General features: G+C 42.3%; 2 protein-coding genes; both read right to left on the bottom strand.

The window, feature by feature from the left end:
- Positions 1-19,754: 19,754 nt before the first annotated feature.
- Positions 19,755-21,378, bottom strand: GSTUM_00000021001 (uncharacterized protein; the record flags this gene model as incomplete). XM_002835273.2 has 10 exons in its annotated part: positions 19,755-19,916; positions 19,976-19,998; positions 20,032-20,390; positions 20,440-20,449; positions 20,483-20,811; positions 20,863-20,896; positions 20,945-21,124; positions 21,163-21,177; positions 21,274-21,340; positions 21,371-21,378. The coding sequence occupies 10 exons, from the start codon at positions 21,376-21,378 to the stop codon at positions 19,910-19,912; spliced, it is 1,032 nt and encodes a 343-aa protein (XP_002835319.1). The 3' UTR covers positions 19,755-19,909.
- Positions 21,378-22,139, bottom strand: GSTUM_00000020001 (uncharacterized protein; the record flags this gene model as incomplete). XM_002835272.2 has 5 exons in its annotated part: positions 21,378-21,454; positions 21,525-21,609; positions 21,732-21,823; positions 21,909-22,003; positions 22,062-22,139. The coding sequence occupies 4 exons, from the start codon at positions 22,137-22,139 to the stop codon at positions 21,533-21,535; spliced, it is 342 nt and encodes a 113-aa protein (XP_002835318.1). The 3' UTR covers positions 21,378-21,454; positions 21,525-21,532.
- Between the last annotated feature and the right edge of the window lie 342 nt (positions 22,140-22,481).

Here is a 22,481-nt window from a genome sequence, read left to right as displayed (position 1 = left end):
AGTGCCAGCGGGGTTGTCAACGGGCGTACGCGCATGCGAGTTCAAGTTCACAATCAATAACTACTGGCACCTCTTAACATTCAACGGTCAATTGACCTGCCATAAATTAAACTAGCTAATATTTTGTATAACCTCCTCTTCCTTCTAAAACTGCAGCCACCCTATCAGGCATTGATTTCCACAACTTCTCCAAAAACTCCTCAGGAATTGTCTCCCAAATCAATGGTAATACATGTGCAAGTCTTCTCCTAACAGCCTCTTTTCCTCCTGGAGTATCTGCAATCCTTGGATACTGCTGGTGCAATTACTTTTTAAGCTCAACTCATACATGCTCAATAGGATTTAAATCAGGGAAATAAGAGGAGTGGTCTACAACCTCAATACTGTTTCTCTCCAACTAATTCATAACACTATATACCTTGTGAACAGGAGCATTATCTTGCTGAAAAAGAATATCTTCAAGTTGTATACCAAAGGAAATCATTTGATGAATAACAGGAAAAAGATATCTTCTCAAAAGTCTAACATACCTGGTCTCATTGATAGTTTGAGTAATAGGAACTAATGGACCTTTTCTTTTACACCAAAAGTACCCCCAAACTGTAAGCAAGATTCACTTCTCCTTCTCCTTTGGGTGTACACAATCAGCCAACCACTTCTCTGCAGGTTCTCTGAATACCCATTGTTGCTTTGGATCCTTAGATTTCTCCATACTGCACTCATCACTCCAAATCACCCTTTTAAAATCCTCAGCTGTCCAGTCTCTATGAGCTGTAACCCATCTCAATCTCTTAGCCACATGATCAGGCTTTAGCCTAGGTCTTGTCTTGGCTATCCATTTTTTAATATTTGCTTCTCAGAGTACCTGGTATTAGGAATACCAGATCCTGATACCTAATAACCACCCTAAGTAGGGTAACCCCACTTGGAATCGGAATCTCTGGTCTCCAACACCCCCCTCCAGCTCCCTTACAGGGCCCGCGCATCATCATATATATCAATCTCAGTTGCGTCCTGTGACTATATTACTACAGAATTGAAGGTATTAGAATAATACTATATACATCACCGCTGTCTGTCCGACCGGATCCTGTTCGCAGGTTATATGAGAAGGGACCTTCGGTTAGGTCTGGAAAGTGGAACGGAGTGATACCGTCAACTACTCAGAGAGTTACTTTGCTCCAAAGACAAGATACCTTTGGCACGGGCTATAAGTAATGGGACGATTTCGCATAAAGAGATGGTATCAAATGGTAAAGGATCTCTACTAGAGACCAATACATTTACATCCACCAGAAGAGTCTAGAACTCCAAAAGATACTACCAAAGAAGCCAACGAACTTCACAGAGGGTTGCAACTGGGTTTCGGAACACGTCATAACCATGGGGTGATCCTCAATACTACAATGGTTACTGAAACCTACTACCCAGAGAGGAACCAAGGGTTACTGACAGAGGGATTAATTACCAATCTGGTGGAATAGCTTCCTGCTAGTTGATAGGAAGTCATTCTGAGAAAATCTATCTGTTGGGTATGGAGTTACAAAGGATCGGAGTCAGACGACCTAAAATTGGTTGTAATGACAAGCACCTTTGCAGATATAGCCGTGGATAAAACTGATCATTTTATCAATGGCGAAGACAATTGGAGCCAACTCAGTTCAACTTAAGAACTAGGCCATAAGTCCAAAGACTCTGCTAATTGGGATATTACTATTGGAGACAGTACGTTTCCTAAGAAGAAATATCGTAATTACTGAAGAGGGTGTGATGGTTTTCAGAGTCCACAGGTGTTCGCACCTTGGAAGAAAACTCGACGTTGTGAAATTACAATTAAAGAAGTACATAGTTGTATGATAAATAGACGTAGTCCGCCAACACTCAGACGCGGAATATAAATATCGAAGTGCCTCCCAAGCTTTAGACATCACCAAGCAACGGAGAAGAGACCTTAACAATATAATATTGTTTTTACGATTCTACCCTACTTTACCTACTTTACTTCACTCTTAGTAGTCATAAACAAAACGAGCCAAGTTTGAGCCTTCCTAGACAATCTCCGTCTACAAAAACGAATCTCGATTGGCCTAGACAATCTTGAAGTCTACCAAGTTGTCTCCGCCTAACACCCGGTCCACTATGCAGGTAAATTTAGTAGGCAATCATATTCAGTCACTTTGGGTAGTACAAAGAGTTACCAGTATCAAGAGAAATATCAGGTGCATAGCGATCCCTGAAGGCGTATCTGGTCATTTTCCAGTTGGACTTGGCTGCCTGTATAATTGTGCGATGCTGTTGACTACTTAAAATAGGGGTACAACCAGGGCAAGGGAGATTTTCAAGAGATTAGTGTTCACATGTTCAGACAAGAAAGTTCTTAACTGTTGTCCATGGGCGTCTAGTAATTTGAGCCACCAAGGCAATGTTCCAGAGGCAGTAGAAAAAGGCGATTATCATGCCCTTCTCTGCAAGGCGCATTTCTCTCCGAGTGGTTTTAGGTAGGAGTCTTTTTTTTGCAGCATACTTCATATTTCCAGAATGCTTAACCATTGGTAACAAAGGTAGAGGAAATTAATAAATTAATTAATTTAGTAAAGGAGGCTTCGGTGGGTATAGATTTGTGAATGGTCATGGTCGCGATGGGGTAAACAGTCATGATCAACTTTACACTTCATTGAAAGGTGGCATTTTGGCGAGGCAGCTTAGTTATCTGAGATTGGTTTCACGAACACTTCTGCCGAGTGACTGTATATAGTTATCAATTCTGTATCGAAGAGTCAATATGCATGCAATTTTGTACTGGTAAGGAATATTGGTATCTTGGAAGTGGTGACAGGTGCAGGTACAATATTCAAGATCTACTACACAGGAAATTTGAGCTAGTGATTGAACTAGGCCATGATAGTTGTCTGCTATTCAAACAATATTTCGAAGTGCATTTTCACATTCAAGGAGAAGGATGCTGTGGTAAAAATAAGTAAATGTTTGTCCAATAATCACTGCATTGGCTTTGTTGGCATATTGAAAATGTATTTCCATAGTAGTATACTATACTTCCATTAAGAGATCAAGGATAGAAAGCTCTCATGCATTTCTCAATACATGGTTCATAACCTTGACCATATTCGATGTTTTTTGTCCAAATCACCAAGAAGGTCCTCCAGGAATAAAGGCTGAGATCCACATCGCAGGGTCTATTTCTTCTAAATAGACTACTGCTGAGGGCTTTTCTAATAGTAGTAGTGTAACGGTTGTCTGGTATTCATCTACTATTTTCGAAATTACAATATGCCAGAATAAATCCCCATATTTCCTTGAATATAATTTGATGAAATTTCAATACAAATGCTCTAAATAAAAAAGTCTAATAACATTATTACCAAGTGTATCTTCAGTAACTAGAAAATCTTTATTCCTATCACTAATATTACTGGCATTCAAGGTGTGTGGCATAGCATCCTTAAGATGACCAAGAAACTATCTCCAGGACTCTGTATTCTTACTTTCTATAACTACATAAGTAAGAAGTAAATAGTGGTTATTGGCATCAACATATGCTGCAAGGAGGAGGGTTTATTGGAAGTGTACCTCTAAAAATGTATCATCCAGAGTGATAAATTTCTGTGCTAGAAAAAAAAAAAGTTGAGGCTTGGCAGGACAAATAAAAACACCTTGAAAAAAGGCTGCATTTTTCTCCAACCGATGTTCCGTTACAAGAAGGGCAGTTGTAATATAAGGGCTTTACTCTTAAAGTGTGTGCAAGTATGCTGGTAGAAGCTCAAACTATCATACTTGCTCATCAGCCTGAGTATTGATAAATTGCTGGCCAACTTCAGTCATTTTTGCTTCAATTATTGTATCGTGTTTGAACTGTTTAGTTTTCCTTTCTCCTATTTACTTTGAATCTACCCTTTTTTTATTTTTTTATTTACTACTCTACTGACTCCCAATTGTCTTACTATGTAAATGACAGATGAAAGTACTCCAACGATCTCTCTTACGCTGACCTCTGAGACTGTAGGTTTACCTCCTAGTCATAGCATGTCATGGTATTTTAAATGTAGACCCCTGTTTTTCATAGTATTTTGAACAATCACTCACTGTGGAGATGGTTAGAATATCTCCAACTACAGTAATGCATCAACATTAGGGAAGAAAAATATGGGAAGAAAAAGGTCGATAGAGACAGAAGCTTATTCAAGAGGAGGAGAGAAACTGTAACAATCCTCCTTCAGAGGTTTTAGTTCTTGGTGACAGAGAACAATACTTCTCTTCTTCTCCTTCTTAATCTTACAATAGCTCTAGGACTATACCTACGTAAGGGATTGTACAAGACCTGTGTGGTCTATCGGAAATGCCAATCGTAAGCTTTCTCTAACTCTCCTTCATGAAGAGTTCTCTTTGGCGAAACAATAATAAAGGTCATGATAATGATAAAGAATATAAAGATGTTTTATATTTGTTATAGTAATAAGTAGGAAAAGTACTTAGAATAAAGTAGGAAGAACCTATCCTCCTCAGCTATACTGGCCTCCTTATATAGTATTCTTCCCACCCATAGTCATGTGATCCAAAGTAGTCACATGTGCAAAATCAAATCATAACAAACTAGTTGTATGACTAAAGTGGTCACATGTTCAAAACTCATGACCTCGTAGTGTAACATGTTCACTAGGTACTAATTACGTTATCGGTAATAGATATGATAGTTGGTAGGTGGCCTGCTCTTCCAGAGAGGAGGCGAGAGCTGAGAACTAAAGGAGGCTTCGAGGGTGTACTGAGAAATAAAGAAGTAACTATTCAACCAAGTATATTGAAATACTGTCTGTCGAAGTCTGCCTTTTCCATCGTAGGATCAGGCGGTCTTTAAATACATAAATCTTGTTCATGTCTAGCATGAATGAAGCTAATCAAAGGTATCAAGTGATACTCTTTGGTAAAACAAACCAAGTATCAAAACAATACTTAAAACAATACATAAAACAAAACTAAGTATCAAATGATACTTCAAACAAACCAAGTATTAAAACGATACTTAAAACAATATATAAAACAAAACTAAGTATCAAACAATACTTAAAACAAACCAAGTATCAAAGTGATACTTAAAACATAACACAAAACAAAACTAAGTATCAAAGTGATACTTAAAACAAAACATAAAACAAAACTAATAACCGAGTACTCGTACCAGTTACATTCCCCAAAACAAAACAACTGTTTAAACAAACAAAACCTAATAATCATCAAAAGCAGAGTCTGAGAAACTAAAGGCTTCAGTTTCCGCTATAAGCTCTTCATCATAAGTGTCATACCCGAGACAAGAAGAAATCCTAAGAAAACATTTAGACTCAAAAAAATGCAAATCACAGTAGTCACGAATACCAGATTCAGGCTGTACATCAACCCAAGTATTGTCGCAATCAGGACAGTAGTCTATCCAGAGGATTTCGAAGTAGTCTTCCAGTTGGATAATATCGCAGTTCAACAACAGTCCAACAATCTGTTGTCGCAGCCTCACATTAAGTTGTACATAGTTTGACATCATTATGGTATTCGGATGGTGGATGGTGATCAGATAAGGTTGTCGAGAGCCTACTCCATAGCTTGATTTTCCTCATCACTGCTTTCAAATTCCAACTCAAAGTACAGTGCCTAAAACCCATCCCTAGCTTCGAGTTCCATCTGCCATCGCTCAGTCACAGGCATTGTTAGTGTCCAGCACATTGAGATGTAATTGATTGTTGGATGGAGGGATTCATTTGGCATGTTGTCTTTCCACTATTCGTTCAACATATCCATAGCATGTTCTAGTCCTTCTAATGGTTCCCAGCTGTTCTCACTCGTTGGGTATCCTTTCAATTTGACTAGGAACTGATCATTTCCATGCCAAAGATGGTGGTCTCGAATTTCTTCAACTTCTCATTCATCTTTCTTATCAACGATGATAGGTGCAGGTCGAGAGTGGGTTCTTCCAGGGAACTTGGAGTCATCATTTGGGTGGAATTGCTTGACAGCAGAGGTGTGGAAAACTGCAGTATTCCGGCGGTACATGCATCTATCCATCTGGACAGTGTAGTTTTCTTTATGCTCGTCAAAGGATAAGACCTTGAAAGGTCCTCGCCATCGGGGTTCTAGTTTGTTGCTGCGTCCAACACTAGTAATGAACATGTTTCCATATACTATGAGCATATCACCTGGTAGAATAGGGACATGTTTGCGTCGTCGCTTCTGAGCAGTAGTGGTACTCCAGAATCGGGCAGCTTTAACAGCTTGGAAGTCATCATTCCAAATTGCTTGATGGCGGTTTAGGTGGTTATCAGAGGCAGGGACTGAGGAGTTCTTAAACAGAGTTGTAGGTAGGAGAGAGTATTAGCGGCCGAAGATTGCCTTATATGGAGACATTTCCAAGGTGTCTGAATATCCGGCATTGATATATGCGGTGAGCTCAATGAGGGCTGGTTCCCAGTTGGTTTATCATTCCTTGATCATGTTCCTAATTCCGGTCTTGACTTCCCAGATTTTTTGTTCCGCCTGGCCATTAGTCTCATAATGTTCAGAGGCAGCCATGATATAGTTGATTCTGAGGGAGGTCAAAGTTTGCTTCCAGAATCTGGCGGTGAAACAGCGATCAGCATCACTGACAGGAGATAATGGGCATCCATGGGGGATGAATAGGCATTGTTGGAGGTTATTCCAGGTGTCTTCGGATGAATCGGTAACCTTTATTGGTATCAACCATGTGTATCCAGAAAACTGATCCACCGGTACTAAGATAGTGTTATATCTGGCAGACTTGTTGAATGGTCCTGCAAAATTGATGGCATAGGATTCGAATATTTTAGATAGTAATTGGAGGGTCCGCACTTTCCCTTCTGGTAGTTGTGTTCGTTCCTTATTTACCTGGCAGAGTTCACATTGTTTGATGAAATCGCTGAAGTCCTTTCGCATTTCAGGCCAGTAAACATATTCTGAAGCATATTGGAGGTTGCGGTCCGTACTATGGTGTTCTTTGTTGTGGATTTCGGTGATGACATATTTCCTAATAGTCCTTCTATTGAACATATGGCCTTTCGAGATGTATAGGTAATGTTCACCATAACGAGTGCTGGTATAGACTATTCCATTGGATATGTTGTAGGGGGCAAGGTCTCCATGTCTGGAGCTATCTATAGCTTTGAAGTAGATTGGGTCATGGCGATATCCTGCTATCATTTGGCTTCGGAAAGCGGAGGTTAATTCTTCTGTAGTTGAGCTAACATCCCGTTAATCCTCAATGAGGGATCCTCTTATTGGTTCAAAAGGAGCTTCTTCTTCTTCAAAGGTTTCATAGAGCTGTCAGCGATGCTCAGGAATTGTAGGAGGTATGACAGAAATAATAGTTTCATTGTTGTATAGTCATAAGGGTCCACCATACAGTGGTCGTGAGTCGGGTATAGGGGAAGAGGATAGCAGAGCTGACTGTGGAGGGTGTAGGTAAGATATTGCATCCATGTAGGCTGCTGCTTGTTCGAGTTCTTCAAGACCTTGGTATCGTCTTGGAACAGGATTAAGAGTAAGGGGAGGTTGGGTCGATCCATCTTCATCCATTATTTCTTCTGCTCTTTCTGTAGTGTCGAAACTGGTATTTTTAGAATCATCAGCAGATATATAGTACGGTCGCTGGTATCTGTTGCCAAATTTAATTTCAGTCTAGTGAAAGGGGCAGGTATCGAGATAACAGTGGAACCAGTGGAGTCTGCTTTGTTCAAGCTCGTGAGGAGGTGTGCTGTGGAGGGTGCAATTGTCTTTCTACTTGTCATCAATATTCTTTCCTCGTTCTGTTCCGGCAGCTCTGTACATAGTGTAAGAGAAAGTATTGGAGGGAGCGGCATCACTGGCTGTAGCCATCGATGGTTCTTGTTCATAGGAGATCTCGTCAGGGCTGTCTTCGCTTGGCCTTGTGTGGTCATGAACAAGAGGAGGGTCTGTGAGTTCATGATTCTCATATAGGCAGGAGAGAGCATCAGCTAAATAGTTCGTTCTTCCAGAGGTATAGATGATTTTTGCATCATATTTGCTGATCTCACCTATCCACCATGTGCTTCTCCTTCCAGGTACCTTTTCTGTCTTAAGATTAGTGAGAGGTTGGTGGTTGGTAAAAATGGTGAAGGTATTACCCATCAGAATGTGGTTGAAAGCGGCAAGAGTATCAATCACTGTAAGGGCTTCCTGGTCCGTCATTCCATAGTTCATTTGTGAATTAGTGAACTTCCTACTATGTAATGCCGCCAGTCTCGCTGTTTCATGAGAGGCTCCTTATCCAACCCATACTCCAACTCCAACGTCTGCTGCATCAGGATTTAGCCATATTGAATCTGATTTACTGTAGTCGATAGGTTGTATAACATTGGCGTTTTTAATCAATTCCTTGATATTGGTAAAGGCTTGGTCATGAGTGTGGGTCCAGACAAATTCTGCATTACCGGTAAGATCTGTGAGTGGTGCTGTCACAGTGGCGTGGTGTGGTAGGAACTGGGAGATCTAGTTGACTAGTCCTAAGAATCGCATGAGTTGCTTCTAATTTCGAGATGTTGTCCATTCTGTTAAACAGGATATCTTTCTAAGGGTAGTGTGTATTCCTTCATTATCTATCACATGTCTAAGGATATCGAGTTTATCGGCAAATAGGATTAATTTGCTCTTGCTAGCGTAGAACTTAGCTTCCCTTAGTTTGGTACAAACCAAACCTATATGGTAGGCATATTCTATTTTGGTGTTCAAGAAAATGAGAATATCATCAATGTAAACCCATACAAAATGGTTGAGGTATTCGCTTAGGAGGTTTTCCATAATTCACATAAAGGTGGCAGGCACATTCATATCACGTTGTAACATAACTCAGCTAATGAAACTTCTGAAGAGTGTTTTGAAACTGTTGTAGCGTTCGCTTTCTGGATCTAACCTTGTCTGAAAATAGGTATCGCTTAGGTCAATCTTGCTTCGGAATCTATCCTGTTGAACGGCATTCAGGATTTGGGTTTGGTTTAGGATAGCGAAGCTGTCCATAACTATGTTTTCATTTCGTAGTTTGAGGTCAACCAAGGAGCGGATTCTTTTGCCATCTGCTTTGGGTTAAACAAATATAGGAGCGGTACCTGTGGCTTCTGCTCGGTAGATGACTCCTCTTCTTTATTGTTAGTTGATCCAATCACATAGTGGACTTTTGTATGCGTCAGGGATAGAGTAGGTGGGTTGGTTCTTAAGATTAGAGGAGTCTCAAAGGTGGATGTGGTGGTTCACTTCTCTCATAGGCAGTAGTTCTTTGGGAATCTGGTCAGGGAATACATCAGAGTATTCATCCAATAGGTGTTGGGCAGTTGCTTCACAGATTGCGGCTCAGTATTCTCCGAGCTTGGTTTGCATAAGACTCTGACCTTCTGATCTGGGAAATTGATAGTTGATTCCCCATATCTGATTATAGCTTTATGGCAGTTCAGGAATGGCATTCCTATCAAGGCATCGTATTTGGCTAAGTTTCCGACTAGCATTTCCTGAGGGTATAGGATGGCAGAACCAAGTCAAATAGTTGCACTGCAGGTTTTATGGCTTGTGGATCGTGATCCCTTTACTGCCATATTGACTAGTATGGGTTGGTTAAGGTCTCGAGTTGGGAGTCCATGGATAGAAATAAAGGCATTACTGATCATGTCTCTTCTGATCGCGCCAGTGTCGAATAGGACTCAAGCCTTCTTGCCATTGATCAGAATAGTACCTTCCAGGGCGGTGTGTGCTTTAAATATAGCCAGGGGTCGGACACTGTTCCTCCCCTCCGGTGCTTGTTGCTCTTCAAGACCCCCCCTTTTTTCGTGGAAAGCTACCACAGTTTGCTGGCTTTAAGTCCTTTTCCCCCCCGATGGCGTTCGGGGAGAAGCCAAGGGTGGCAGTATTTGCACTACACTCCTTCCTTGATGTTGTTTCTTTTGTTCCCGTATTTTTCGGAAACCCTGCCCTGATGGCAGTAGATGTCTACACCCCGTCTGGTTTGTTTGATTCTTCCCATGTGAGGTTTCGCCTGGTCAACCTTTACTCCCTTTGGACGACATCGTCGCTCTACTGTTCTGTTTCCCCAGAGGAAGCTTTCCCTGTTCTCGACTTCTCCACCCTTGTGGTGGGCGATTTCAACATCCACCATCCCCAGTGGGACCCCGACCGGTCCCTTAAGGAAACGGGAAATCCGCACCTCCACTCCCTATACGGATTTGTCCCAGGAACACTGCTTCTCCCTCCTGAATACCCCTGGAGTATTCACCCGCTTCTCACTGGGCCAAGACCATGCATCCACTGTGATCGACTTAGCCTTCGCCAACCAACACCTCGCACTCTATATGGAAACGTGGGATGCCTCCCTCCAGTCTACTGGGTCAGATCACATCCCAATATCAGTAACCTTGTCGTCTCCACTTCTCCCCCCCCCCAAACTTACGCCAAACTGGAAAGCTACAGACTGGACCAAGGTCCTGGAGGACCTCGGCTCCCTAACGATTCAGCCACCTCCACCCCTCCCGACACAGCAAGCACTTAACATGTGGCTTGATATCAACCTTGGCAGAATACGTCTAGTCCTGGCCAGGCGTACGCCTATGAAAAGACTCTCCACAAGATCGAAACCTTGGTGGTCAGACACTTTGTCTGACTTGAGGAAAGTTCACCACTCTCGTGCCCGTGTGGCACATAAATCCCCATCAAATGACACCCGAGAATCTGCTCGCTTGGCCAAGAATGCCTATTTCAAGGCTATCAAGAAGGCTAAGAGGGAACACTGGACAAGGTTCCTTGAGAGTGCAACCCCCCAAAATGTGTGGACGGCCAAGAGGTTCGCCTTTGGCAAACCCCCAGAACGTTTCCCATCCCTCCCAGAGGCAACCTCACCAATGGAGCTAAACAAAGCCCTCCTCTCCCATTTTTTTCCTCCCAAGCCCCCCGCTTTCTGCCCGCCTATCCTAAGGGCGTTCAAAGACATACCCCCCTTGCTGGCGGAAGAGATTGCCGTGGCACTCAGCAAGTCCTCACCCTCCTTGGCTCCTAGTCCCGACCTCTTCCCATACTCTGTTTGGAAAAAGATCAATGTATCCCATCCCTCTCTGTTGGCTGAGCTCCTCTCTCCGCTGGTCTTGTTTGGTTTCCACCCGGCGTCACTCAAAATGGTAAATGGCGTGGTCCTAGACAAGCCTGGCAAACCCTCCTACGATACTCCTGCCTCCTTCCATATAATCGTCCTCCTGGAGACAGTTTCAAAGATCCTGGAACGGATAATAGCGAATCACCTCTCACCACTGGCTAGATCTCTTGGCCTGCTCAACCCACATCAATGTGACTCTCTTCTGGGGCTCAGCACCTTCGACACCTGCGCAACTCTGGCCCATGAAGTCCAGACACTACAACGCCCCCAGTTGGTGGCGTCCACCTTGTTCCTTGATATTAAATGAGGATTTGACAATGTCTCCCCTAATGACCTCTTCTATATGCTGCGCTCGAAAGGAGTACCACCGTATCTGTGCTCTTGGATTAGGTCCTTCCTGACAGACAGGCAATGCCGTCTCGTCTTCCAGGGTTCGCCCAGAGTTTTCAAACCAGTTCAGGTGGGCACCCCGCAGGGCTCACCAATCTCTCCTCTCTTATTTGTTATCTATGTTTCGTCCCTCCACTTTCCAGTACTGCGAGGTCTTATCCTGTCCTATGTGGACGATTTCACGGTTACTGTTGCCTCCAACTCTTACAGAAGGAATGTCCAACGCCTCCAACACCTAGTCAAGATGTTGACTCAAAGGGGCAGGTGGCTGGGCGTTTCCTTCTCTGTACCAAAAACTGAACTTGTGCACTGGAGGACACCCAGGCAAAGGGACCTCACATCCGCCCTCCCTATCGTAATTGATGGACTCCTTTTCCGCCCCTCTGGGGTGGTTAGATGGCTTGGCCATTGGTTTGAACCGGCCTCTTGCTCTCTCTGATGGGCTACCAACATCCACTTTTCGAAGCGCCTCGCACTTGCATAAGGTGCGTTCTCCATGCTCAAGAGGCTGTCGGGTCCCGGTAAGGGGCTCGCCCCCTTCCTCTACCACAGGCTAGTGTCATCCCTCCTCGCACCCATACTCCGCTTTGGTGCAGACCTGTTCTCACCCTCACCTACTATGACAGACCGTCTTGCTGTCTTTTGGAGACAAGTCCAGCGATGGGTCACCAACTGTTTCTCCGAGACCCCCACTGGGATCCTCCCATGCGAATTGGCCCTTCTACCGGTCCAATGCCTCATCGAACACTGCCAACGATTGGCAGCGCTGAGGATAATATGCCTCCCCCCAGAAAGGAACCCAGTTACCGCATGGCTACACTCTTCCTTCCCTATGACATCCTCTTACCGCTCATCGGAGGACCACCGAGCCTTAATGGTAGGACTTACTCCGGGTTACAGACCTCTGAGCTGGAAAACCCCCGAACCATCTCCTCCATTAAGGAGGCATCTCCCACTTGATGCAATAGCCCACAGAGTGGTTAAACTTGTTGGACATCTCTCCCGAGTCCCACCAGCGTCACCTGCCCTCCTTCCTTCCGCCTTGCCCCCACAGGCACCCAAAAACCCCCTCTTTCCAGCCCTTAAGAGGGGTTGCCGGCAGTTCCTCCTAAATGTCTGGTCCAAACAGTACCCACCACCACCCCGTTACGTTTACTCGCCCACACTGTCGCCCCACCCCTTCATGGGGTTGGGGAAATTCGTGGCAGGGCGCATCCACCAGATGAGGTCAGGAAAATGATACCTGGCCGGCCACCGCTCCTGGAGGGACCCAGATGCCCCAGACATGTAACGTGTTTGCAAGGTGCTAATCACATTATCAGTATTAGATACGATAGTTGGCAGGTGGCCTGCTCTTCCAGAGAGGAGGCGAGAGCTGAGAACTAAATGAGGCTTCAAGGGGTGTACTGGGGAACAAAGAAGTAACCGTTCAACCAAGTATATTGAAATACTGTCTGTCGAAGTCTGCCTCTTCTATCGTAGAAACAGGTGGTCTTTAAATACACAAAACTGTTCATGTCTAGCATGAACGAAACTAATCAAAGGTATCAATTGATACTCTTTGGTAAAACTCTTTAAGTATCAAAGCGATACTTAAAACAAAACATAAAACAAAACCAAGTATCAAACGATACTTAAAACAAACCAAGTATCAAAGCGATACTTAAAACAAAACATAAAACAAAACCAAGTATCAAAGCAATACTTAAAACAAAACATAAAACAAAACCAATAACTGAGTACCCGTACCAGTTACAAGACACCTGCCCCTACTGCGAAGAGGAACCCGAGTCCTTCCACCACGCCATTCTCAGCTGCCCCTCCCGTGCCAGAGCCAGAAACGCCCACCTCCTGGGGGTTGAGTGCCTGAACGAGGGAGAGCCCATCTGGTCTTCTCCAGCAATGCTTCATGGCCTTTCTGTGTACATCTCCACCACCTCAACCGGATTCCCCCCAGACATGCCTGCATTCAGAGATCCCCCCTCTGGGGCCCGCCCTGTCAGGAGTACAACTACCTCCCTCAGCTCCTCCTCTTCGGCCTAGGCAGGAGTAGGTGGCACACTTGTTTGGTTTCCTTGTTTGTAGGATTTCACTTCAAGCTTAGTTTGAATTTTTCCCTTTATAGTTAGCTATTATGCGCTTTGCGATATGGGTTGTTCGCATTTTTTGGAGACATCAGTTTGGTTTCTTTTGTTTTGTTTGTTTGGGATTAAGGTTTTGTTTACGCCATAGCTACCGCTGCATGTGAGTTCTTGTACCTTAATAATGAATACATGATTATAAAAAAAAATAAAAAATAAAAAATAAAAAAAGGGTCGGACACTGTTGCACTCCATATCGATATATCTGATATGGATCTCCTCGTATTCACTGGATTGGACATCATCACTATCATTCTCAATATTGTTGGCCGATGCTTCTTACTTAATTGCCTTTCCTTTCTCTTTCTTTGTAGGGCAGTTCTTTGCCATATGTCCTGTTTTTCCACATTCAAAACATTCTCTTTTCTGCCGTCTCGATTCTTTGGAGGATTTGGTTTTCTTCTTGAAAACCCATGGGGTATCATCTTCAGAGTTGCTGGAGGGCTTGCATCGTGGTTGGCTATTCCTGCTAGTGGATGCCTGTATCTTATATGCCTTGGTTTCATGGAGGATGGGGTCCTTTCGTTCTGCTCTTGCAATTATTATTGCAATATCGTCATCGTCTTCCTCAAGTGGTTCTACCTCTCGCTGGAGGGTAGGATGCATAGTATCATAGAATTGTCGCTTAAGGATGTAGTTGGAAATGCTTCCTTTCTTCATTTAGTCCTTATACATCTTTAGATCCGTAGTTACATCTGTGATTCTCTTAACATGCATTCCATTAACTTACTAGAGCTGGTTGAATTTGTTGTATAGGAGGTCGTCGGTGATAGAGGATTGGAATCGGCCTTTCAGGTAATCGAGAACAGTAGATCCTCTTAATCTTACATTTCCGCCGTAATTCTTATATCATTAGTGGTATGCGTCGGTTGTTTTTCCTTCACAGAATGATCCAATGTATAGTCCGGTTGAATGGTCTTCCACATCTTTCCCTTGCAGGTGAAGATAGTGTGTGAGTTCCGTCGTCCATTGGTCAAAGGCTTCGGGTTTGAGGTCTTTTCCTTCTCCTGTAAACTTTGCTGGGAGGTGGAGTTTAAACTTAGGAGATTCAAATGCTGCAGGTAGTTCCTTTTCTTCAGGACGAGCCCGAGATTTTCCTCCTCCAGAGGGCCTTCCTCCTGTACTAGCCATGTCTGATTCGCTACTAATTCAGGGTTAATTGGAGGTTCGAAGAAAGGCTTCTTTACTGAATTAGAAGAAAATTCTCCTTGAGGTTGTGTGTCTTCCATGTTTGCAGGTTCTCCTGGCTCCTTAGCAGAGCGCCGAAGTTGTTTCTTTCTTGTAAGATCTTGTCGTGGGATTTGCTTCCCACTCCTAGTCATCAATGACTCTATGTTGGTTTTAAGACGAAGCCGAATGTGCCGCGATTCTGCCACTTCTCTCTGCTAGCGTTCTAAGGTGGGTATCGATAGGTTGATCAGGCCTAAATCCGGGGACAGGTTCTTGACTACTTGCTGAGGTTAAAAAAATGTAACGTGTTCGCTAGGTGCTAATCATGTTATCAGTAATAGATACGATAGTTGGCAGGTAGCCTGCTCTTCCAAAGAGGAGTCGAGAGCTGAGAACAAAAGGAGGCTTCAAGGGTGTACTGAGAAACAAAGAAGTAACTATTCAAGCAAGTATATTGAAATACTGTCTGTCGAAGTCTGCTTTTTCCATGGCAGGATCAGGCGGTCTTTAAATACATAAATCTTGTTCATGTCTAGTATAAACGAAGCTAATCAAAGGTATCAAGCGATACTCTTTGGTAAAACAAACTAAGTATCAAAATGATACTTAAAACAATACATAAAACAAAACTAAGTATCAAAATAATACTTAAAACAATACTTAAAACAAAACTAAGTATCAAACAATACTTAAAACAAACCAAGTATCAAAGCGATACTTAAAACATAATACAAAACAAAACTAAGAATCAAACTATACTTCAAACAAACCAAGTATCAAAGAAATACTTAAAATAAAACATAAAACAAAACTAATAACCGAGTACCCGTACCGGTTACACGTAGTGAGGTCATGTGCAAAAACTCATACCCTAATTATAACATAATAAACAAGTCAAATGACTCGAATGAGTCACATGCATGAAACCCATGACCTCATAATGAGGTCATGTGCTAAACATAAATCATATGTGCAAGACATACCCACAAGGCATACTTGCCAGGAGCACCTCCCATAACTCATAATTATACGTCATGTGAAAACCTTTTCCATGCCAAGCCACTTTTGTGACAGAAACATGCGGTAATGGTGTTACTTTCAGTACCATCTTGGATTTTCCTCAACGATATAGCAGTTACATGGAATTGCCAACTCAGTTTTATAAAAGCCAAGTTCTAGTAAAGTTGTTGGTAAAAAATGAGAAATCAGTTTTAAAAAAATATATCGAGATATCAAGTTCATAATTCAGAAAACAGTTAAATTTGTATGTTGCAATATTTGAGGAAATAATAACTAATTCATGAGGTATTTTTATTTTATTAGTTTTTTATTTTTATTTTTTTATTATTCTTGTCTTATATTCTTATTTTTTTTACAATTATTTTAAACTGTTAGGTGGAGACAACCTGATAAACTTCAGAGTTGTCTAGGTCAACTAAAATTCGTTTCTGTAAACAGAAATTTTCTAGGAAGGCTCGGGCATCGCTAGTTTCGTTTATGACTACTGAGAGTAAAGTAAAGTAGGTAAAGTAGAATTGAATCCTAAAGACAATATTATATTGTTAAGGTCTCTTCTCCATTGCTTGATGATGTCTAAAGCTTGGCAGGCACTTCGATATTTATATTACACATCTGAGTATTTGTGGACTACATCTATTTATTATACAACTATGTACCTCTCTGATTATAACCTTTAACATCAGATATTCTTAAAAGGTATAAACACCTGGAAATCCTGAAAATCACTACACCCTCTTCGGCAATTATGATATGACTAACTAAGAGCCGTACTGTTTTCTATAGTAATTATCCAATCATTAGAGTCTTTAGACTGATGGCCTAGTTCTCAAGTTGAACTGAGTTGGCCCCAATTGTCGCCCTCATGGATGAAATGATTAGCTTTATTGATAAAATGATCAGTTTTATCTGTGGGTTGTATCTGCGAGGGTAGTCATAATTGCAATCTTTCTAGGTCACTAGATTTCAAATTCTCATAACTCTTTACTCAATCAATAAATATCTTCTGGAGGATTTCCTACTAATTCACAGGAAGCTATTCCACCGGATTGACAAATAATCCCTTGGTCGGCAACCCTTGGTTGCTCTGGGTAACATGATTTCAATTGCTGTTATAGTATTAGAAGTCATACCTGTAGTTATAACATATTCCAAAACCGAGTTGTAACTCTCTGTGAAGTCTATTAGCTTCTGTAGTAGTGTCTCTTAGAATTCTAGACTCTTCTGGTTATTGTAGGGTGGATGTGAACGTATTAGTCTCTCGTTGAGATTCTTTATCATTCGATAACATCTCTTCATGTGACATCATCCTTTTGCTTACAGCTCCTGCTAAAGATGTTACATGTTTCAAGCCTGGTAACTCTCTGAGTAGCGGATGGATTTGCTCCGTTCTACTTCCCTGACCTTGCAGAAGGTCCTCTCCCATATATACTGTGAACAGGATCCTGTTGGATTGACGGTGGTGATGTATATGGTATTATTCTGTCACCTTCAATCCTGTGTCATTATAGTCACAAGACACAATTGAAATTGATATGTATGATGATGTGCCGGCCCCGTAAGGGCACCGAACAGGGGTATTAGAATCTAGGGTTTCTGATTCTGAGTGGGATTATCCTACTTAAGGTGATTCGTAGGTATTGGATCTTGGTATTCCTAATATAAGTAAATATTTATGATGTTTTTATATAGTTAAAAATGATTTTCTATGAGTATGAATTAAAATCTCAGAATATATATAATATAGATGAGGTTGGATTTTTACTTAGACTTGGTTAATCAGAATGAGTTTTAGAAGTAATTCAAGAACTTAGAGAAAGTGGGCAAGTGAAGTATCATGTCTAAAGTATATTTTTTATTTTATTTCAAATATTATAATTTTACAACTGAATACTTATAATAAAATAGATAGCATATAAGAATTTTTAAGTGTAATTGAAGGTATCTTTACTAATAGAACAGCACTAAATCCAACAATCACATTGAAGGCTGAGGAGTTTGTATCTGAATGGTTTAGAGGAGTTAAAGGTGTGTTTGAAAATATTCTCTTCAGTCGGTCACAAAATGGATCGACCGATGAAAAGATAGTACAAGAGTACTTACAGAGAAACTTTGATTCGAGTAGTTTGTCTACATTAAAGGTAGTTGATGAGTTTCCACTTCTCCTATTCAATTGTCACAGAGGTCATGTGAATCTTCAGTTTTTAGAATTCCGTGTTTCACAGAAGATTATTCTGTACTGCTTGCCTCCATATATAATACACTATTTACAGCCACTCGATATATCTATATCTTGTTCTTACAAACATCATTACTAAATGGAACTAATATCTTAATTTGAGTGACATGAGTATGGTGTCTTAAAGGAGAATTTCTATGAAAATTTCATGATTGCATGTTGAGCATCCTTTAATTACAACAATATACAGAGTGGACTCCGTAATACAGGACTGGTACCAATTAACTGAGATATTATTCTGGTAAAAGTTCCAGCTGGAGGACTTTAATCATATCCTTAAACTCTAAATTCTACTAATTCCCAACACCATGAATTGTATTCTCCAGTAGTCAGTCTTGAACCACTAAGTAACTTTTCAAACCAGGAGATCAATGGGATACAAATACCCCGAAATAAAACAGAAATTGAACAGCAAGAACTTATTATACTTGTAACACTACTAAGAAATGACCTACATGAATGGGAACTAAAGAAGATAGTTAGAAATTTAACAATTACTGAAAATTTGTCACTTACCGAAGTTGATAAAAGGGATTGTTGTATTGAGAACTTTTAAAAGCAGTTAGCAGATATTCAGAAGCAGAAAACTGCAAAGTGAACCCGAATACCAACTTCAGGAAAGATTTGGATTGGTAAGGAAAACATTGCAAAATATTTTGAATCATAAGCAGTTAAAGTTCATGAATGTACACAGCAGATATACCAGAATGCGACTAATCTAGTTAAGATGAGGAGGTAAAAGTTAGCAGAATGTATAAGAAAAAGAAAGGATGTGGAAAGACTACAACAAGAAGAAAGATTACTTAAGCATTGTAAGACAGGAGCTGTACTACTGCAAGAGGAAGAGAAGCTTACTGAATAGATCTTGAAAGCTAAACGAACAGTACAGAGATTGAAAAAGCATTTGGAGGACATAGTACAGAACGGATCTGAGACTGGTATGTTGATTGCAACTCCAGAGGAAAGAGGTAGTGATCAATTTGATGAAGGAGATTTCGAGGATATCTGGGGAGAGGATAACAAGCCCGGGATTGGACAGGAGATTGAACAATCTCTCAACTATGGGGAGGAGGATGGACCCGGGATTGGGCAGGAGGTCAAATAATTTCTCAACTATGGGGGGCAGGAGTTGGTATAGCCCCTGCTCCCAGGGAAAATGCTGATCCTGTCGCTCGGTTTTGTGTTGGTGCCTCCAGGGTTGGCAGACGCTTTAGAGGCAGTTGCTCTCATTTGTTTTATAAATGTTTTGTGTTTGTGAGAGAAGGAAAGGAGAAAGGAAAAATATGTTGACTTACGAATATGTGAAATAAAATATAGAGTCCCGTTGCTGCCAAGACTTGCCATGCCTCGCTGAGGGTGCCGCCTCGCTGAGCCCTCCAACGGTTTACTCCATCATAAGTCAATCTCTGACTGGCATCATGATAGTCAACTGTCAATGTGATACTCTTGGCTACAAATTCCGCACTCAGCTCTGGGATAGTATGCGCACACATCATACACATCATACCACGAGGTACCCCTCAGGAAAGCATCATAGAAATGAGGCAGTAGTTTTCTTCTCCACACGTACTGACAGTGCGAGTCAACAAAAGAAATTTCACGAAACCGTCTACAAAAGTACCTGCTGGGAAAACCATAAAGAAAGGAAAAAAGGAACTTAATTTCGTATCTCATTTCATACAAAAAGACCCACATGAGAACATTTTTTATTTTTTAAACGCCCAAGTGAACAGGACAGTATCTAGAACTCGCAAGAACTACAAACCATACCAGCACACTCCCCTTAACCATTTATTTCCTAAAACGATAATGTCAGTAAAACCTATCAATCATGAAAAGAACCAAAGAGGTACTCACTTGGCACCAGCCTTCTGTGCGGCCTTAGTGACTTTTCCGGCCTTGTCGATCTTGACGACAGACTTGATGACACCGACGGCCACGGTCTGTCTCATGTCACGGACGGCGAAACGCCCAAGAGGAGGGTACTCGGTGAAAGCCTCAACACACATAGGCTTGGAAGGAATCATCTTTACGATGGCAGCATCACCAGATTTGATGAACTTTGGCGAGTTTTCAACAGATTTACCAGTACGACGGTCGATCTTCTCAATGAGCTCAGCGAACTTGCAGGCAATATGAGCGGTGTGGCAGTCAAGAACTGGGGCGTATCCGTTTCCGACCTGGCCGGGGTGGTTCATGAGAATGACCTGGGCGTTGAAAGACTCGGCACCCTTGGGAGGGTCGTTCTTGGAGTCACCGGCAACGTTTCCACCTAATCAATATTAGCTAATATCAAGCAAATGTAAGACAAGATCTCTCACGTCTAATTTCCTTTACAGAAACGTTCTTGACGTTGAAGCCAACATTATCGCCGGGGAGACCCTGAGTAAGCTGCTCGTGGTGCATTTCCACAGATTTGACTTCGGTGGTCACACCAGCCGGGGCAAAGGTAACGACCATACCGGGCTTAATAATACCAGTCTCGACACGCCCGACAGGGACGGTTCCAATACCACCAATCTTGTAGACGTCCTGGAGAGGGAGACGAAGAGGTTTATCGGAAGGACGACTTGGGGGCTCGATGGCATCAATGGCGTCAAGAAGGGTCTTTCCAGAGGACTTCCCGGCCTTGGTCTCCTTGTCCCATCCCTTGTACCAGGGGCAGTTGGAAGAAGCATCGATCATGTTGTCGCCTAGATTCCATTAGCAATTATACAAGCCAATATGTAAACTGGGGGGCAAACCGTTGAAACCAGAGATAGGGACGAAGGCAACCGACTTGGGGTTGAATCCGACCTTCTTGATAAAGTTGGAGGTTTCCTTGACGATTTCCTTAAAGCGGTCCTCCGACCACTTGGTAGTGTCCATCTTGTTGATAGCAACGATAAGTTGCTTGACACCAAGGGTGTATGCGAGAAGGGCGTGTTCACGGGTCTGGCCATCCTTGGAAATACCAGCCTCGAACTCACCAGTGCCGGCAGCGATGATAAGGATGGCGCAATCGGCCTGGGAGGTACCAGTAATCATGTTCTTGATAAAGTCACGATGTCCGGGGGCATCTAACCGGGGATGAAAAATATTAGCATCTCGTCCGAAGAAAATTTCAATTTAAACTAAAGCAAGTGGGTAAGGAATAAGATGCGGGGTATATTCACCAATGACGGTAACGTAGTACTTGGGAGTCTCGAACTTCCAAAGGGCAATGTCGATGGTGATACCACGCTCACGCTCAGCCTTCAATTTGTCCAAAACCCAGGCATACTTGAAGGAACCCTTTCCGAGTTCGGCGGCTTCCTTCTCGAACTTCTCGATGGTACGCTTGTCGATACCACCGCACTAGATATATAGATTACAATGGTCAGGTATTTGCTTGAACCAATTGAGACGAAATAAAATTTTCACATACCTTATAGATCAAGTGGCCAGTAGTGGTGGACTTTCCAGAATCGACGTGGCCGATAACGACAACGTTAACGTGGGTCTTTTCTTTACTGTATGAGAGAAGGGATGTCAGCGGCAGTCACTCCCGCGAAACCCTCCCCGTATCGAGTAGGAGCTAAGGAAGATGAGGGAGACGGTGAAAAATAGAACAAAGAAATGGATTCAAGCTTACCCCATTGTGTATGGAAATGTGGATGTGTCGAAGGAAAAAAAAAGATGTAAAGGTTTGAATTACTCAGAAGAACGTAGACTTTGTTCGGTATGCTTTTCACAATAATTAGCAAGAAGAACGTGAGCGTGGGGAGCAGAAGGAGGAGGGAAAGTTGTGGTGGGGAAGGGGGGGACTCACAGTGACAAGGAGAGGAGGAAAGGAGGAAAGGGAAGGAGAAAGGAACGGGTGGTGGTAAGTGGGAGGATGGTCTTTAAAGGAGAGGGGTAAATTTTCTTGCCATCCCCACCTCGTGGTGGTGGTGGGTCTTGGCATTTTGTGACTGGGAGGCACTGTGTGTAGATGGAGGCCCTTAAACGGATTGTTTTGGAGCAGGGCTAACTTATTTTTCCTCTCTTCTTTCCTTTTCATCGTATCATACCAATTTTTCTCAACCCTCCCATACCGGTAATATCATACTAATAATAATGACAATAATAATAACACAACCCACTCTGGAATTTGCGTCGCGCAGATTTGACTGGGCTGTAATTTCTAGCCGCACTTACAGGGCTATCTAACCCGTTTTTGGAAGTTACTGGGGATTTTTTTTATTTTTTTTTCCAACGTCCTGTGTTTGGAGGGGTAATTCTGGGAGGAGCAAAGAGGGGTAGCGCCACTTTGATGCACTGATGTCGAGAGGGAGAAAGGGAAAAAAAAAAATTCATTTCTTCAACTTCCTATGCGCTATCAATGATACAATAGAACACACCG

The sequence above is a fragment of the Tuber melanosporum genome, assembly GCF_000151645.1.
Source record: "Tuber melanosporum whole genome shotgun sequence assembly, scaffold_101, strain Mel28".
In the NCBI taxonomy this organism is placed as follows: Eukaryota; Fungi; Ascomycota; class Pezizomycetes; order Pezizales; family Tuberaceae; genus Tuber; species Tuber melanosporum.
Note: the sequence above shows the minus strand (reverse complement) of the source record. Positions and strands in the feature narration are given on the sequence as shown.